Source organism: Nestor notabilis, unplaced genomic scaffold (assembly GCF_000696875.1).
Source record: "Nestor notabilis isolate BGI_N333 unplaced genomic scaffold, ASM69687v1 scaffold5950, whole genome shotgun sequence".
In the NCBI taxonomy this organism is placed as follows: domain Eukaryota; kingdom Metazoa; phylum Chordata; class Aves; order Psittaciformes; family Psittacidae; genus Nestor; species Nestor notabilis.
In genome coordinates, this window is record NW_009912386.1 from 25,258 (window position 1) to 41,973 (window position 16,716).

Genomic DNA, 16,716 nt, shown 5'->3' on the forward strand with positions numbered 1-16,716 from the left:
GAAAGAGTGAGAAAAAAGATTAAAACAGAAAAGAGTGAGAGCCAGAGCAGGAAAAGAATCAAGACTCCCAAGTTTCTATACATCATTTCAAGATGTGAAAATATGTTCTCCTCTCCCACCTGTGACAGGACAAGTGGCGATTGCTTGGAAAATATTTTCACGTTTTGCATTGTAAGAGCTAAATACAAGTTACCATATTGTTGTGAACCAAACCATTCAGACTGGTGGCACGTGGTACAGTTAGTGGGATTTGACTCTTTGCACCAATGCTCTGATTTCAAAATAAAAAAAAAAAAGTAAATCAGTATTTTATTTTGCACATAATATTCCTCCCCCTCCCCCCCAACCTACGTAACACTTCCTCTCTCTACACTGAGCTAAGAATCAAAAAGCTAAGTCCTTTTTAGGAAGTGAGATGTGAGCCTCAGCTAATATAAACTGGCCATCTTGGAGCTACATTCTTTACAAAGTTCTTTCTTGCTGTATCTCATCCAAATGTGTGTGCCTGCAAGAGCTCTCTTTTAAAATACTCCTTAATGTTTATAAATGGGGTTTTAAGGGCTAAAAAAGATGATCTGTGCACAACAGTTTGTGGGGAAACAGGTGATATGGGGAGTGTTAAATGAGGCAGGCTATTCTTTTCCTTGGAGCTTGGCATGCTTTTTGTCAGCATAATGACAAATATATTCTTGTTTCTACAGAGCCTAGGTGTGGAACAACAGCTCACTAGCAGTGATAAACAGACAAAGTAAACAAGGCAGATGTACTTAAAGCAAAGAATGAGGAGTTAAGAGTAAGACAGAGTTACATTTACTGACCTTAGGCCAGCTCATGAGCAGGCACAATTCTGGCAAATGGAGGTAGAGAGGGGACAGAAACAGGACTTTCTACTATGCACCTGATTACAAGGGCCTGAATTGCTTCCAAGCAGTAGTATATATAAATATCTCCCAAGACCATACGACTTATCACAGGAAAAGCTATATACAGACATCGCAAAAGTTTTCTGAGAGGAAAACTCAATACCATTGGGGGTAAAAAAATAAAAATCACACATTATCATGGAAAGGTAGAAGGAAGTTGTGGATTGTTTCTGTGTCTAATCCTACAAACTTCAAAAGACTCATTCCCCCCGAGTTAACAGAAATCCCATTACCTGTTTAGGGAGGGGGATTAACATTTCCATAATAAGTGTCACGTCTTCCTTCTGGACCACAATAACAAGAGATGGGCCCTGCTGTGGGACTGAGATCCTGGCAGTGGGAAGAGAAAGTGATCTCACCATTAGAATCCAGCAGCAGTTGTAGTCAGACAAGCATTGAATGGAAACTGAAGTGGTCTGCAACACCTGGTTGCTATTCATGCCTCTACTTGATCATGGATAATGTGATCAGTCTGTGTTTGTAAACACTGAAATGAGACTTGGCTGAAACTAAGGGTAGCATCTGAGACCTACAGAAGTACAAATCTGTCATAGGTGCTAGTTCCTCCTATCTCTTGGCATTCCATCCTTTGCATTTCCAAGTCACCTGTAAGAGTACTGTTTTATTCCAGACTTTTGGAATCATATTCCCTGACTGATTGGAGAATCAAAGCAGGCTGGTACAGCAGTGAAAAAAACCCCCATCCTACAGAAGGTAGCACAGTCAAGAGCACTGTGCATTCTTGCTCTGCTTTACAGAGGGCATGATGCCAGCACTTTGAATAACGTGCACTTGGCTTGACCCACAGATAGTTGGAAGACTGCTTTTGACTGGATTAGCTTTTGGATCAGGCTCCTTGTGACTAATTTCTGGCTTGAACTTTAGGATTTGGGTTCCTGGAAAATTAGGTTAGGGATCTGGACAGAAATTTAAAGACAAATATCAGACATCATTGTGTTTTGAAGACTGCCCTAGATTTAACAAACTAATCCAGATCTTCTGAACTCTTAGGAAACTTGACTGTGCATGTGTGCAGAAGTTGTATATGGTCAAGGCAATGCGCTACAAAACCAGACTTATGCGAATCAAACCTGTGGCTGTGCACATCTTTCGCTGTGCACATCTTTCTTCTAGGAACTAGTGTTTGGTTAAAAATCCTATTTCTCACTGAAATAGCACAAACTTATCTGTGACTCATTTCCTCCTTTGTGATAGGTTTTGAAGCAATCATGCACTGAGATTTTATATTTGGAGCCATCCAGTGTCTGTGTGGGAGGTGAGTTTCTATCATTTTAAAATAATATTTGATTATTATAGCATGGATTTCCTGATTTACCTAAAAGAAAACCTTACAGGTCTGTAGAATAAAACATTTGTATTTAAAAAATCCTCAAGGAGTTAAAGAATGATCAGATCCTTCCCTATTGGGTCATTTTTCTCCTCAGAAGAGCTGTCTTCCAGGGCCTCCTCCCATAATTTAGGTAATTCATGTAGGAGTTGAGAGGCATTTATCTGCCCCTCTCCCCTTAGTCATGCCGTTATACTCAAAGCCATGGTCCTTATTCTGTGACGCTTGCGTACTATCATGGATTTAAGTTTGAGAATCCTGGTAGCATATATGTTCATATAAATACATGACAATATTTCTAGTGGCCTGACCCTAAGTCTGTGGAGCATAAGCAGTAAAGAATTTGACTGCATTTTAGTGCAGCGAGGGGAAATACATTTATTAAGTAGAAGAGTTGCACAAGATTTTAAGGGCTGGTCTTCTTTCTCAGTTTCACAATCCACAGATAGTTTGAGACCAATCCAAATCAGGGAGTTACAAAACCTCCTTCTTTAATGTTTCTGTAACAACATGGATTGTCTCAATGAAATTGGTGGCCTTGGTAAACAAACCATTTTCACTCCTCCTCTGCACAACTCACAAATAGCATGGCCCTTCCACAGCCTCCAGAGAAATAGCACTAAGGAGAAATGTCTTCTTCACCTGGCATTTGAAGTGGGCCTGAGCCAGGTCTGGGAAGTCTTCTGGTTATGAGACCAAAATTTCTCATTTATCACAGAGAGATTGTTTCTTACTGTGCAACTGAGCCCCAGATCCCGTTGACAGTTAGAATTAATCTCCATTTCAGGAGGGCTGCCTCAGTGATTAAGATCTGGGAACAAATCTTAATTTTTCCTATAGTGACCTAACTGAAGAATGCAGTACCAGGGGCCACTTAAAGAAAAGAGACCTGAGTAAGTTTGAAGCATTACTGTGTTGTGCTTCATTTATTGCAGGCTATATTGAAATTCTTGCCTAAGTTACTGCAGTGCACTAAAGATTAGTGATTTGGGGTTTTTGCTTTTCTCTACAGAGGAATTTCAAGTTGTTCTTAGAGGAAGTGGCTTAACCCTCGGAGGGAAAACTGATGGCATTAGTTGTACGTATCAAGTGAACGGAACTACAATTCGTAAGTATTCATGTTTGATATGATCTGCCTTGTTATTTCCCAGTATGTGATTTATTTTGCTTCTCATTACCTCATTTAATTAAAATCCAAAGAGAAAAATATCAAAGAGGAGGAAAACAGGAAAGGCTCTGAGGATTATTAAAAGGATGCAAGTTATTTCACATCTTGCCCAGTGGCTTGAATTTGGTACCACTTGCCATTAGCTGTAAACAGTGACTGGTGTTTGGCAGCCCAGCTGGCCATGTGAATTAACATGGTGATAACTGTCTGGCTCCTGATGTTCAAGTAAGCAGATGTTTGCTGATGGAAAAAACATGACCACAGAGTGTATCAGTTAAGTGTCTCTTCTTGTAAGAAGGCCCAAGCCAAGACATGGGCGCTCATAATGATTCCAAAAGGCACTGTTTTGTTATGTGCACCTGCCTTGTTACCCTGGAGCATCTCTGCCTGCTCTGTCTGGTGTACCAGAGGTATAGCCATTGGCTGTTTGGTTCAGGGGCTTGGCAGGGCGCGAGTGCTGCTCTGTGACATGGAGTTAGTCCTCTTCCTGGAGCTCCTGCAGCAGCATAGAATAAGGCCAAATCATAACAGTTGGTACTATTTTGTCCCTGTGTCACTGAGGAAATTTTACTGAGTGCTGTAGAAGATAGAAAAGCTCTAAAAGTAATTGAGGAGTGCACACTATGTTCTTCGTGATCTCTGGTCACGGAGAATGTAATTTTCAGCAAAAGATTCTGGACTTGGTCTTGTCTTGCTCAGTGCATTAACTTGCCCCAGGGCAGATGAAAAGTCATGCTGGAATTTGTGTTAGTGTCCTTGTGTGGCTCTGTTCCCTGAACTGGCACAAGGTAGATGATGTTAGAAGAAAAGCCATTAATAGAAACCTCTGCCATTTTTTATACTAAGAAACTGAAGTGAATGGCTAGTATAAGTACATTCTATTTCTTGCTCTAAGTAGTATCCTTTAGAAGCAAGCTGGACTCAACAGAAAAAAGCCCAACTCATTTTTTCCTCCCTACTGTCTGATTTTTATATTAGTTTGTCTTAAATTCCTCCCCAGTTGAACATGTGTTTCCAGTACATTTTCTTCCTCACTCTGAATATCATATATATTTGAACAGGCTGCCAATCTCTCCTGCCTGTTAAACATCTAAAATAATTTTGAAGAACAGAATAGCGCAGTAATTTTGGATAAAGGCAACCTGTGTAAAGAAATCCTGCTTGTCTCAATTTCCCTTTAGATGCAGTTGTCACCTTCATTTCCTATGTTAAACTATAGCTTGCTTACTTAAACTTGTTGCATAAATTAGCTTCAAAAAGAGCTGCAATTTGCAGTGTGGCAAAGTGACTGCTGCAGTGATGTTATTTATTATCAATCTGGACCTTGCTTACTTGGAGAAGTGGGGAAACAGTCTTACTCAGTTCCAGGTGAATAAAAGTCATCTCACACCATCCAGGGTAAATAGCTGAGACATCAGAAGATAATTCAGACTGAAATTTAAACTGAACTAGCTGGTTTGCAAGTCCTCAGGACTCCTCAGTTCTATTCCTGCTTTGCTCCTGACTTGTTGATTACTATGAGCAGTCGCTTCTCTACACCCCAGTCTGTCCATTTGGGAAATAAAAGCAATAGCACATACCTTCTTCACGTGAGTGTTTTGAGGCTTGCATCAACAAGGTTATATTTGCAGCGGCATCTGTACCATTCAGTATCTTCTGACAGGGTGCCTTAAGGTACTGATGGAGATAAGGACCTGTAGAACACTACTTAAGGAGGGATTTTGCCATTTTCCATAAGCATCACAAATGTAAGCTTCCTCTGTCCTGCTGGTGGGTGCTATTAGCAAGCTACAAGTATTAGCATTATTTAATAGTAGTGTTAGCAGCATACACCAAATAGGCTTTCAGTACTTAAAGACTGGTAGGTTGCAGTGCTGTCTGAGTTCGGGCCTGTGCTGTGCTGCCAAGGATGTACCCTAGGAACTGGGATTTTGACGTGCTCCATGCTACAAGCAAGGGACAAATCCACTGTGAAGAGTGTCCAGAGAAAGCTGTCAAGGATGGGCTGAAATCCAGAGCACAAGCTGTAAGAAAAGACAGAAAAGTTCACTTGGTTACATCTACAGGAAAGGAAGAATGGCCAAAGTAATTGTGAAGTATGTATGGGCTGCTGCAGGGCTGAAAATAGTAAGTTGGGCTGTCTCAATCCACTGAAAACAAGAGGCAACATGCTTCAAATTCTGCCACAGATCTAGGTGAGGTATTAGGAGAGCGATTCTCAGTGTGAACATTTCTCAGGTGTGGAAAAGGCTACCTTGACAGCCTTTTAACAGCTTAGATGAGTGTCACTGAAGAATGTCTGAAGCATGTTGCCTTCCTTAGATGACCCTTTGAAATGTTTTCTCACTTGCATTTCTCCAATTCTCTGATTTTTAAGTCTTTTATAGTTGTACTGCATGTCTACATCCATTTTGCCATGACAGAAATAACTAATCTTGGACAGGATGAAGCCCCAAGTACTTGCTAGCATATGATGTGAGATTTTCCAACCAGATCTCTGTGCTGCCTTTTTTCCCCCCTCCTTGGCTTCAGGAAAGGGTGCTCTAGAGCACACAAAGGGAGGGGAATGGCACACTGGTGTATTTATTCTACATTGCAGCATGAAAACACAATCTGTTGTATAGGGTCTTGCCAGAGACCTGCTACCACCCACTCAGGTTCTCATTTCGGCAGTGGACAACAGCAAATGTTTAGGGAGTAGTAGAGGAAGGAAATAGGGAAGTGTGATCCTCATAGGCAAGCTTGTTCTGTACAGCTTTGTGCTGGGCTCCTAACGCTTTTTGTCTCAGAAGAACCTAGAAGAGGACAGTGGAGCTGGGATGGATGGACAGAACGGTAGGAAGGGCCATTTGAGCAGTAGCAGGAGGAAGAAGATAGTCCCAAGAAAAGGAAAATTGTTCATGTGTCATTGCATTCTCCTGTACAAAATGGTGGCAGACTCTCAGCAGAGCCCTCACCATCTGAGGGCATAACAGAGGGTATTGCATGAGGATGTACTTCGATGTCAGAGTTCCCCTGACTGATAGCCATGGGGCCAGCCTCAGAGCAAACCCTTATTTTGTCAGTTCTTCTGGTTTTAAAAGATGCATTTGGCATGTTTCTCTTTTTGCATTTATAAGAAACCATTACCAAATGCTAGAAAGGAAACCTGCCAAATGTAGCTGTGGGATAGAAAAATAATCTATGAAACATACCATTAAGACAAAAACATATGGCAATGTGCTAATCCCTCTTCCCCAGCTCACAACTAGCCCCAAATCTAGGCCAAGCAGTCAGTGCAGAATATAGCACATAAGAAAAGCTCATTTATGCTAACAGCTCCTCCTCCAGCTGCCCCTGCACTACTTGTCTGTCTGCCCATTCCCTGAATGCAGGACAGTCATCTCCATATTTATCTGCTCTCACCCCTTAATCAGGAAATAGTCCATGTTTGCAGGGGCAGCTGTAGCAGAGAAATTCACAGTCCTCCCATGGGGAAATTTGGGAGGATAGTTCTGCACACAGGAGCAGGTTTTTTTCCAGCTTACCAAATACATGAGGTGAAAGATCTCCCTCCTCTCCTCTTTGCAACTGCAGAAAAGACGTGCTCTGCTGGGCACAGGGCTCCCCTAATAACTGTCGTCTAGTTTAAGAGGCTCTGCAAACAGCTAGAGACTCAAAAGCATGAGGAACACTGGCAAAATAGACACTCCAGTCACAATAAAACAGTCCTTGAATGTAATGTGCAGGATTGGAGCTAATTGGAAGCAAACCTGCATCTTCCAAATATTAGGAAGCCGCTTCAAACAACCCTGGTAGTTCTAGGAAACGATCTCTAGGAAGAGCATGAGCTAACTTCAGTAAAATCAAGTAAGCAACATAACATGAGCTCACACTCACATTTACAGCCAGCTCTAGGTTTCTGTGTTCACAGTGCAGGTATTGAAAAGCAGCAGCTTTGTTCCCTGACTTGGCCCTACTTGCTTGCAAGCTCCAGCCATTCCCAAACCAGTACTGTGAGAAGGGATGGGACGTTACAGCATATGCACGCATCAGCTTCCCATTGAAGCAGCGTGGTGTATTAAGCTCATGTGATTTGTTGGTGGATTTTTTTTTTTCCAGATGAAAGACCAAAAACCGTGGAATCTGATTTTTTACTCTGCCCTGCACCAATCCTGTACAAAAGTGGCCAGTAAGTACTTGAATCAAATGTCACCCTCTGTTTTGCTAGAACTAGAGCCATTATTGTTGATGTTAATTGTGGGGGGTTTTGGCTGGAGGCAGCCTTTTGTTGGGTTTATGGGAGGTGGTTTGTTGTTGCATTTGTTTTTTCCTGATTCTTGTGTTATTTCCCTGGTGTATTTACCAGCTTTGGAGTGGGCTTTAAATAGTCATCTGTGACCAAACTGATTTGGACAGTGCCTTAAAAATGAATATTCAGCCAATTTATTAAACACTGAAAAGGTCTGGCTTGTCATAAGTTCTATGCAGATTAGCTGTTTTAACAGGGTGCTCTCTCCTGGATAATCTTTAGGCTCATTGTTAAATAGATTACATTATCACTGACACTTACAAGCTATTATTAAAATTACATGTCAAAATGTGTACCACTGCTCCACATGCAATGAGAACATGAGGCACTCATATAATGTCGTAACAGCACTGTGGCTAAACTGCAGCTCTAGCCTTATTCTAAGTGTCACTGGACATGGCTCCACATTACTTCTGGTCCTTTGAGAACTAATCCTTCCCTCCTCCTCTCAAATTCAGACATGCCCCGGGCTTTTAAGATCACTTCAACTTCATGATTCCAATTTATTAAATCAGAAAAGCTAATCAGAAAACTGTATGTCAGATCCTGGCCCTGTAGCAGGGCAAAGGCTTTCAGGCTGTTGACTTTCTCTTGGTTTTGCAACTAGCTCTTCTCAGAGTTATTTGGGATGAGCTTAATACTATCCCAATAGGAAGCATAGCAAAAACACACCCAGAGAAGAGGTAGTACATGGAGAGCAGAGGAAGGGCATGAGCTTTTTGTGCTCTTAGGTTTTCCTGATACTCAAATTGCCTTTTACATAGCTATGTGAAATGTCCATCTTGTCCTATGTGCATCAGGACTTTGTTAGACTCATGTGCCTTTATATTAACCAGTGCAGTGGCACTGTTTTTTTTAGTTGAGTTAGGCTGTGTGTGGTTGTCTGGCAAGGGCACAAGAGAGCTGTAACAAACTGCTGACTTACCTGAAACACATCAGCACTATGCGCAGCTCTAATAGAGCTCGTTTTGTCGTCAGAACCGCGTAAATCAGTAAGGTTAAGAGCCTCTCCTCAGTGGGCTGACCTTGCAACTGAGGCAAATTAGGCCCCCAGTATTAAGCGACCCAGGACCTGAAACTGTAAATGGTTTTCAACACACTTTGAGAGTATGTACAGCCTATCCTGCCAAATGAACATGAAACACCTGGAATATTTGTATAGATGGAAGTTATATATTTATACAGATGCAGTACTTATATACTGGAAGTTACTTGGACATGCTGCTTTTTTCTTACTCTGTGAAGAGCTTGTTTGGCCTGTGAGGCATTACTGAAATAGACTACTCACCATATTGTAATTGCAGTGTAGATCAAGCATGTGTCTTCTCAGCAGTGTTTGTGAGGAAGGATGCATAAACGATACACATCAAGTTGTACAGGTTCACAGGAAAAAAACCACCACATCTGTTCAGAAGTTACTATGTGAAAGCTACTTCCATTACCTGATACTGAAGTAGCTCTGGCTTTGGCCTAGAGATAAACAGTTTGCTGTGCAGGAGACTGACAACTATGAGAGATACGTACTTACGTGAACTCCTGACTTTCTATTGGCACAGCTCAGACTATTGCTGGATAACTCCCAGTAATTCCTCATGTAGTGGAGCTAATATTAGTCACTAATGTAGCAACAACCAGTCTGCTCTTTTTCTAGTGCTCTTTTTAGTGGAATTAAGAGCAACATAAGCAAAGTTATTAGCTTTGTGACTTGTAAGCCTGCAGCTTAGCTTCTGGGTAAAGACTCATTTAGCAGGTTTCATTCGATTTTTCTAATTGGAGATACTTCTTGTTGACTCATCAGTTTGCAATTTACACATACAGAACAGCAGAAACCCATGTGGAATAGGTAAAATGCCCAAGATGCTGGGTTGGTAAATACCTGGTCTCCTGGACATAGGCCATTGTGTATTTCTACTTCTTTTCCAGCTGCTGGCTGTATTTAGTTCAGAGCTTTCAAAATGCCAGCTGTAGATTTAACCAAGCATTCTTTTCAAAACCCCTTTTTTCAGAGAACCGCGTAGCAGATTGATGTGGTATCCTTAGGTTATGTGACAGCATAACTATGCTGCTTTTGCCATTTTGGATATCTTCTCGAGCCACTTCTGAAGTGCAAAATTACATAGGTTTCTTACAAACCCAGCTCACTTTAAAAGACCCTTGATCGAGCTAACAGATGAGAATTACTTGGGACTCCTACATGAGCAACCTGTGCATTATAAAAAGTGTTAGAAAGTACTGAAATACTCCATAAATAGAAGTACCAGCTACACTCTGCAGAAAGAGCATGAGGAGACAAACCCAAGTTGAATTGCTTTGCTTCATGTACTTTGAGAGCTCTCTTATGTATTGCGAGAGGAGGTGGGACATTACAGCTAATCTGGTTTAGTAATAAGGACTGAGATTCTACTGCACTGACCATTTAAAAGCCATATTTTTTTGAGTCTTGAAGAATATTTGAGAAAATCAGTTCCCCTTGAATTTACTGTTCTGCTACAGCACAAGGGAATCAAACTGAATCAGAGTTTTCTTTGACCTCTCCATTACATTTGATGTTTCTGGAGTTAGTGTATTTGGGAAAGAAAACAGAGCCCTTGTCTCTTTGGAACAGCAGTACAGGAAAAACAGGTCTATTTTTAGAAGTCTACGTTCTTGTGCTACCTTCACTTTTGTTTTCTTCATTTTGCTCTGGAGTTTCTTGAGTATGCCTTCTGAATATAGCTCTGTAGGCTTGACTTCACAAACAGATAGCTTGTGTTCCTCCAAGCCAGTGATAAAACCCCCTCTGCCTTCAGTGGAGAGGCTATCAGAACAATACACATTTACTTACTGAACATTTGCAAATTGTCTTTTATTTGATGAGTTTAAACTAGTAGAGCAGTATGCTATTCTACTGAAATATTTGTGGTTAATATTTACATGTTTACTACTACCTACCTCAGTTTGTTTGGTCACTACTTTCTCATTGTGTTATCACAGTAAGATTTTGGATTTGCTGATGCCTACTGAAAAAACCCTGATCTTGTGCAGATACTCATCTAAGCAAAGGAAGAAAGGTTAGGTCTAAGCAAGGTGGGGAATTGTTAAAAGTGAACAAACAGGCAGAGAAATTACCATTGTTCTTAAGATAGTTCAGAGAACTAGAGAGGTTTATTTTTTAATGCAGCTGCAGTGTTACTGGCCAGCTTCCACCTTCATCCATCCTTCACTTGAATTCATACAGTGTTTGCTCTAAGATTAGCTCGTAAACTGAACATTTCCCCCTCGGTCCAACGAGGTATACAAGCTTCTCAACATGAAACACATTGACTAAGCTATCCAAGCAGCTATACAGAAAGTTGGTGATGTGTTTCAAATGACCAACAGAAGGGCAAACATCGGGTCAAGTGGGATCATTGCTTTAATTTAGGTATCACATGGTTTCCATCTCTCACCTGAGTGATATTCTGACCCCATTGCAGTGAATGGCACTTGACTACCTGAGAGGTGCCCTGGGGCAGAAGTGGGCAGTGTCTTCCTCCTTGGACTTCTAAGCTTAAGGACTAACAAAGCCAAAAAAGAAAAACCCAAACTTAAGCCCTCAGTTAGTTGAATTTGGAGTCAGATGCTGTGTAGAGATGGTACAGTCTGCATGTCTGCTTTTTAATGACCTCATTTGCCCTCTATTCAAATCATGTTGGCTTCAGCTTGCATATATTCCTTCTTACATCCTGCCCAACGTGAACAGTTGCTGGCACTTAAAGAGCAAAGATTAAATAGGAATTACTTTTTGTGTGGTAGAAAGAGAAATGACTATGCTTGTATTCCCAAATTCTGAGTTGCCTCCAGTTTTCAAAGTAGCTGACTTCAGGCTCCAGCATGTGGTTCACTTGAAACAAAGGAACCAACAACACATGAGATAACCTGTTAGCCAGCATCATATTGGGGTTTTTTAATGTACTGCTAGTAGTAAGAGCTCCTGGCAACAGCACAAGTTTAGTAATCACTTTAAATGCTCTTTCTATCCCACATTCATATAAGGAGTTATTGAAAGAAAAACTAACGTTACTGAGCAAGTCCTATGAGAATGTGAATGTAACTGGAGAATCAATAGCTCAGACTCTTACGAGTGTAGGAAAACTAAGGACTTTTGACCTAGAAAGAAAACATAATGGGAAATGATCTCTAGGACTAAGCACATAGCTCTATGTTTCAGAGCTGCAAATGCTACCTGGAGACATGTTTTTATTTGGCTATTAACCAGACTTCTCACAGGAGGAACCTGTGTCATTCAAGTCTTTGTTCTGCTGTTAACAACAGCTACTTGGCTGGTTTGGCAGTCAGTTGTGAATGGGACGGCAGCTCAGAGGGAATGCAGAACCACCACCAGCATTGTGTGGTTTCTGCACTGTCACTTCTCAGGTCTTTAGATACTAACACAGTTTTTGCTGTTGTTGCCTCTGGTTTATAATTTATTTCCTTTTGATCCTGTCTTTACAGCATTGCTATTGTCCCTTAGACCTTTGGAATAAAAAGGTGAGGGAAGAAACAAGTAACCACCTCCTTAATTTACGAAGCACCACCAGGCTTTAAGTAACCAGTTTTGGGAACTAGCTTAACCACCTATTGCATGCATGCGTCTTCCTCTTAAGAAGTTTCTCAACTTCTATACACATGAAAAGAAAATTTTTATTTATTTTTTTTTTTTAGGTTCTGTTTCACTTGCAGAAAATCAGTTGTTTTTTTCCACAGCAACAAGTCACTCCTGTAATGTTTAGTAATGCTGTCTGGCTGTTGATGTTTGACTATTCACATCACCTGCCCTCTGCCTAGTTTTGTTTGAGCTAGTGCTAAAACAAGCTCCATTTCTTTTCCCTTTTATACCATTTCTTGTAGCCTGTGATAGCCTGAATGCAGGCAAGAGCTTTATCATTCTTTAGCTAAAGTTTTGGTAATATGATCCTAATATTCCAAGTACAGCTCCTTTATGGGATCTTTACTTTTCCCCCTCCTTTTTCCTGCAGTTATTAATGACTCTAAAGAAGTAAAAGCAGTGTTAAAGAAGTGATGCTCTGTGAGGTGACTGATACTTAGTATGTTTGCCCAATTAACTTCTGGATAATAATTCTAACCCATTAAGTAGCTAGTTAGTACATGTTTCGAATAAACACATCTGATCCTGCCATGAGTGAAGGTTCTGCCTGCGTGGGGGTGACAGATGTGATGTTTCCCCAGTGCTCTCTTTTAAATAATTAACAGCACACTGGTGAAGTAGCCTTAGCCAGCCAGCCTCCAAGGCAGCTGCATGGTCTCAGAGCTGTGGCTGTGGACATGTGCTGCATCTCGTTAGTCTGCTCCAGCTATTGCATTCCCTGGTCTTTTTCATTTCATAAGCTACATGTAGCTCTAAGAAACACCCTTTTAAAGAACTCTGGACTCTCTACTTCTGATCTGAAAGGCAGCCGCAGCAGAAATAGTATGTCACCGCCACCCAAGGGGAAAATAGTTGTGAATTCACCGGCCTTGCAGATTGATTTCTCTTACCAAACAAAGGGCATTTGTAGCAGTGCCACCCTGCTGTGTCATTACTTGGAGTTGGTGGGCTAAGTTTGGAAACTACATTCTTCTGAAGGAAATAATCATCTCAGGGTAGCCTACTTCTTTATGTAGTCAGTAGCTTCTTTGGCTGGAACAGCTGGCAGTTTTTATCCATTTCAGAAGTGAGAAAAGCTAATATTAGTTACATGCAGAAGAGAGCATTCTTCCCAGCTATGCTGTCAGCTTGGTTTCTTCAGATCTTGTCTTTTTGGGATGGGGCTGTTTAAAGGGGTTTTCCCCCTTCCCCAGGCAGAGGAAGGGGTTATGTCACTAAATGAAACAGCAGGATATTTTGCAATAGGCTGATCTGCACAAGTGTCAGTTCTTAAAACATGAGACTTGAGTTCTTGCTTACCAGAGGGCAAGGTAAGATTTATTCCTATTTCTGAGGGTCCGTGAACCCTGGTCGTTGTGTGCCTATCCCATAGTGGTTAACATGCAGCTGCCATTAGCTCTAGTGGTACGGCCTCAGTCTGTGACCTTTATTTTGTAAGGCATCAACAATAGCACAGCTGCCCCTGCATAGCTGAGATCTCAAACCTGCAATTTGGCACGAGGAACAGAACAAATTGGATAAATATACATAAACACATTGTGAAGGAAAGGAAAACAGAACAGAATGAACCAGAGCATCATCCTACAACTTGTTTGATAGGGATGATTTAAGAAGGCATATGGTATAGTTAAATGTGCTTTCAAAAACATTGGCCCGATTCTTCAAGCAAATATGAAATAAATAACTAAATAGAAAGTGAGCTGATAAGAGTATCATTAATTCTCTCAAAGGAGGCATACGAGTGCCTTTGGAAATGTGTGCCAGTGGGGGCTGGGCGTGAATGATAACCAGATTTACATTCCCACACAAAAAGTGTCATTTACTTATTGTTAAGATGACACAGTTGTACTTCTTTCTAACACTGCAAGCATTAAAACTCAAGCAGGCAATAAGCTAATATTTAGAGCTAACCTGGCACCAATTTTCAGATCTCATGAGTTCAGCGTTGGCATAGCAGAATAGCACAGCACTATACTACCTCTCACACACCTATTTCCATCCAGCAGTCACACTGCCTACAACACATGTATTCCAGAACTCAAAATCACTGCTCTGCTCATCCTACATTGCAACCTTTTAATGATGTGGTAGTTAGTAACTCAGTAGCAATTGTAAGTAAGTTAAAAATAGCCTTTGTCTCTCTGCATTTCTTTTGCCACATGGAACGAAAAATACAAAGTAGATAAGCTAAGAAACACTGAATGCTTTACTACAAAAGAAGTCTAAACACAGAAATAAAGGATGCTCTTCACAGGTCACACCAGGTGTATTTCCCACATACGCTGTATACAGATACAATATATATAAATACACAAACCCATGTGATGTACAGAGCATATAGATAAATATGCTCTGAGATAACTTGTTCATTCAGACAAGCCCATAACTTTGTCAAGTTCATTGATCTGAGTAGAACATTCATTTGTCTGCCTTAAGGAATATTAAGAAAGATGTGGCTGACTTAATTCAATTTTCACATGACATGGAAGTGGCAATTTGAAGAGCAGGAAAAGGAGATAGTTACTGTTGTTTTCTATGGCTGTGGCTGGAATTACTATTATTATTTTTATATTGGCACTTTTTCTTCCTTGACAGAGAAAGGTAAAATTTTGGGAAACAAGAGAGGTGCCCAAGAAGAAAAGTCGTGTGTGAGCAGCAGATTTGACTTGTGTTTCTGTCAGTGTTTTCAAAAAGCATTAAAATTTCATGGGATGTGTTAGGCATTTTCTGTTCTCCTTCCAACTAACAAGTTAGATTTTTCCTTTTGTGTTAACTAAATAGCCTTATTACAGCCTTTGTAACGTTTAAAGCAAGAGGTTAATTTGGCTACAGAACTAAATAACTCCTTAATCTAAGAGGCAATGCTTGTGATGAATACTTAGCCACTTAGGAGTTAGGTAACTTGGTGAAATATTCAAGTGTGTGTTTAAGGGCTCATTTTCAAAGTCTCATCTTCAGTTTATAAGCTATACATTACTTGAAGAACACCTTGTTCAGAGTAAAGGGAAGCAATTCAAATGGGGATTCCCTGGGATTTCTCAGTCAGGGGGCAGCTTGTTGAAAGGGTACTTCACACTCCAGATAATACCAGTCATTACTGCAAAATCATAATAAACCCATATGAGCAGTTACCTGTCAGTAACCAGCTGTACCTGAGGAAGCACTTGAGAAAGAAGAGCAGGTGATACTCTGTTGCATCAGGACAAACACTGGGCTTCCTTTGACTTGCAACCTTCCTAAGCCTTTTCAGTCCTTCCTGTGGGCAGTAGTTGAGCAGTTCTGTAACACCACAGGGAATATAACCATAGCAGCACCACCAAGGACCAAATGAAGACTGCTTATCCCCTTCTGACTTCCTGCTGGCCTTGCCAGCCATGTGAGTTCTGTGTACTCACTAATTATCCTTCAATGTAAACAGCTGTTCTTCCCCTTTAAAGAGAGCTGATGTGAATCTCTCCCACCTGGACTAATTCCTTCCCTTGCAAAGTCATGGAGACATAGCATTTATTTCCAGTACCACCACTTAAGCTTTTTTTCTTTTTCTATGCAAACATTTTTTTCCAACAAAAATAAAAAAGAGTAGGGTTACCAATCACTGGTTACTTGCATGGTACAATCTCCCCCCTCCAAAATAGCCAGAGAAATAAACTCAGGTTGGGGGAAACCAGAAATATGGCTGGATTAGGCTTAATGTCTGTTATAAATATTAACTTCTGAAAATATTTTAGAAATACATTTAGTTTGACACAATTAGATTATAATGGGAACTATTCACAGATGGAAACGTCCTCAATGAATTGTATAGGCTAACTGGCTCCTTAGACATATGGATCTGATGTTAAGATCAGTAGTAATTTCTAATGCAGTCCTTCACGTTCCTCAATAGGGCACAAAGTGTTCCCAGAGCATTAAGAAAGAGTGCATGAGCAGAACTAAGTGCTTTATATTATGCAGTGGACATAGTATCCAGACCTGAATTAATAGACTAATTTAACATAATAATGACATTTCATACCCTGTTACTGCAGGTTCCCATGATTCCATGAGATCGGAGCTAATGCATTGCTGGCTCCCAGTTCTTTCAGATTCAGTGGCACTTCCCCACATTGAAGCACTCGGGTATCACTGCACTGCTGTCTGTTTGCTGTGGAAAGCAAATATAGGCAGTATGTTGAATACTCTGCTGAGAAAGCTAGATAGTTCTGGGGTAGCAAGAGAGGATCCTGAGAGAACTATAGTTTGTGTTTATGTCAGTGCTAAGCTACACCAAGAAGGAGACAGGGAAGAGTTTGTATCCAAAGCCCCAAAATCTCTGACCATTTATTGTAACTGCAGATTAACAACTGTCCCCAGTACAGT

General features: G+C 40.8%; 1 protein-coding gene across 1 annotated transcript in view; it reads left to right on the plus strand.

Moving 5' to 3' along the window:
* The window catches only part of ANTXR2 (anthrax toxin receptor 2), a gene marked incomplete at its 3' end in the record, with an annotated part of 65,530 nt that overhangs the window by 24,963 nt on the left and 23,851 nt on the right, over positions 1 to 16,716 (plus strand). Inside the window, exons 7-9 of the mRNA XM_010019264.1 lie at positions 2,139 to 2,199; positions 3,284 to 3,379; positions 7,541 to 7,610. Coding sequence (XP_010017566.1) covers positions 2,139 to 2,199; positions 3,284 to 3,379; positions 7,541 to 7,610 — 227 coding nt within the window. The remainder of the gene's footprint in view (positions 1 to 2,138; positions 2,200 to 3,283; positions 3,380 to 7,540; positions 7,611 to 16,716) is intronic.